The following is a 2,795-nucleotide window of genomic DNA, read 5'->3' as shown; positions in this document are numbered from 1 at the left end:
CATAAGTGCCGGTGGAACGGCCCGGCGGAGCAGGAGTGTGCCGGGTGCAGCGGGAGCTGAGGCCCGAGGGGGGCGGGGGAGGAGCTGGATGGATGGAGAAGGTGCTGGGGAGCCAGGGACAGGCCTGAAGCTGGGATCACTGGGAGGCTTTGCTGGAGGTGCAGGGGGCACAGACCAGCCTGGAGGCCTGAGGGGATCGGATCCCGATCCAGGGTATGAACTGGAAGGAGTGAGGACACAACAGCTTAGCCGGACCGATGGAGAAGGTGAAGGGCTCTGGAGGGTCCCGGCACCTTCAGCCACGGACGCCAGGCGCACAGAGAAGCCCCTGATGGGAGGGAGCAGGTGCAGCAGAGGACGAAACCCTCTGTTCCGGAACCTCCGGCCTCTCCGTGCCTCCAGGGCCCCTCCTCCTGCTGAGGGGCCTGTACCTGTCTGGTCCTCTCGGGCACCTCGGGGCCTTGCCCAGGTGACCTGGGCATTTCCTCAGGTGAAACGCATGACGAGGGATCTGGCAATGTTGGAGGCTCCAAGAGGCCCTTGCACCTGCGTTAGCTCCCGTCAACACCGCAGGAGGCAGGCTGCTATGTGCAAACTCCTATTCACCCATCACAACCCTTCTCGAGTGGCCCTTCTTCTGGGAAATGCCCTTCACCACCACCAAGGGGCGCTCATACCAGGTTCCTGCAGCTCCTGTCAGCAGCGCATGGCTTAGTTATTACACGTCTATGTCCTCCATTAGGCCAGGGTTCAGCTCTGCACCCCCCTCTCGCCCCGACCCAGGAAAATGCCGGCTCAGAGTTAACGCTCGATAAGTATTTGCAGCAGGGACCAGCGGATTGGGGCTCTGCCCATAAACGTCACCCCACTAACTGGCTGCATTCACCTCCAGATGGCTGAGCCTCTTGCTGGCTGTACCATCTCTACACTGACCCCCACGCTGAAACACAGGGGCACCCGTGCGCTCCCCATCAATGACTTGCTTAGGGGTGAGCTGGCTGCCGCCTCGCAGAAGGGCGGGGTGCCAGATGGCTGGGGCGCCAGGTGGCAGAGTCCCTGGGGTGCACGCCGGAGGTTCTGAGAGCCAGGGAACCCGGGTTTGTTCTCACTGGTTGAGCAGGGCTGTGGGGAAAGGGCTATGGCTTCTCTAAGTCGGCCGGCCGGGCACCCAAAGGGCCTGGGGCAGGAATCACGCCCTGATCGCACACCGGCTTCCTGGTTACGGTGAATCCTCGGGATAAGAGATAAAGAAGGGCCTGCAGGAGACCGGAAGGGCATTTGCCCCAAATGCTTTCACAACCTGCTGATTCCTGATTGCAAACCAAGGCACAGAGAGGCTCAGGAACTTGCCCAGGTCACACAGCAAGTAAGTGGCAGAGCTGGGATTCAAACCCAGGAAGCCGGGGCCATAACCTGTGCTCTTAACCACCAGACTGTGGCCGCTCCAGCCGCTCCAGCTCTGCACCCTGCGGGCGCCTCCCCTCCTGCCTGCCCTCCTCTGCGTGAGTTCTGTGTCTGAGTGGAACACCCAGCTTTCCTCCTCGGCCGGCCCCACTCGGCGCTACAGCCTAATCCCAGCGAGACGCCCATGCAGCAGGTTAGCTGGGCAAGACACGTGCCGTGGGGGCGTGTGCAAGCGCGTGCAAGCATGCTCCTGTGTGCGCATCTGAACATGTGCATTTGTGCCTGTTGCCACGTGTGTACAGGTGGGGGGCGATCGGGCGGGGGGGCGGGGGCGGCTCCAGCCTCACCTTCAAAGAGGAAGGTCTCGTTCCAGTGGGGGTTCAGGTTCTTCCTCTTCACCTTGGTCTCCAGCTTGTGCTTCTTGTCGGGCAGCAGGTAGATCTTGACGAAGGGGTCGCTGGTGCCGCTGAAGTCCTTGGCCGGCAGCTCCTGGGCCTTCATGATCTTCACGGTGAGCGTGGACTCCTGGAAGTTGTAGCCGACGCTGAACTGGATGCGGCCCAGGTTCTCTCGGCTGCAGCCCTCGTGGGCCTCGTCCTCCTCGGAGCCTGGGGAGAGCTGGTGGGGAGAGGCCGGCCGGGTTGGGAGGGTTCTGCTTCCCGGAGCCCCCACTGCAGCCCGGCCCCGTTAGGAGGCCTCTCGCGCCCCAAGCCGGCCGGAGCTGGGAGCTGCTCTGTCCCTCTGGTCGCCATGGGGCTCGGGGGGGGGGGGGGGCGCCCACCTCCACACCCAGGTGAGGATGTCAGACAGGGCGGGAGCCTTGCGCAGGCTCACAGGGGGAGCGAGGGAGGGCACAGCTGCTCGGCTCCCGTCTCCTGAACCCCAGGGCAGTGCGCGCCCCACTCCCCAGCCTCGCCTGGATGTCCGCTGTCCTCCCTGCTGCACCCCAGGCTGCCCCCGCCTCCCCTGGGGCCATGAGCTCCCTCGGCCAGCTTCCCACCCCCCCAACCTTGGGGGGCGTCTTGTGTTTTGTGAAACACAACCACCAGCAGGTGAGGGGACTGTGCACCCCTGTGACCTTTCCTTGGACAGTGACTGGGGTTCTGAGGATGGTGGGGTTCACAAAAGGAGAGGTGAGTTAGGGGAGCCTGATGTGACGGGGTTGGGGGGCCCGGGGGGGGGGCAGCAGAGTTGTTTAAAAGGAGCCTCAGGTGCCAGTACGCACACCAGGCGAGGGCCACGGGGAGGGAAGACTACGCCGATTCAGTCCCCACCCCTCAGGGGGGCACTTGGGCCGACCCAGCAACGGACAGACGGACAGGTGCACGGAGGGCGGCGCGGGGTACCATTCTCAGGCCGACACCGAAATAGGAAGGACTGGGGGGGGGGGG

General features: G+C 64.1%; 1 protein-coding gene across 1 annotated transcript in view; it reads right to left on the bottom strand.

Annotated features, from left to right (window-relative positions):
- The window catches only part of LOC102422367 (synaptotagmin-7-like), a 9,604-nt gene that overhangs the window by 2,668 nt on the left and 4,141 nt on the right, over nucleotides 1–2,795 (bottom strand). Inside the window, 1 exon segment of the mRNA XM_023748864.1 lies at nucleotides 1,752–2,022. Within this exon segment, the coding sequence (XP_023604632.1) occupies nucleotides 1,752–2,022 (271 nt within the window).

This window comes from Myotis lucifugus, unplaced genomic scaffold, assembly GCF_000147115.1.
Source record: "Myotis lucifugus unplaced genomic scaffold, Myoluc2.0 scaffold_1974, whole genome shotgun sequence".
In the NCBI taxonomy this organism is placed as follows: Eukaryota; Metazoa; Chordata; class Mammalia; order Chiroptera; family Vespertilionidae; genus Myotis; species Myotis lucifugus.
Note: the sequence above shows the minus strand (reverse complement) of the source record. Positions and strands in the feature narration are given on the sequence as shown.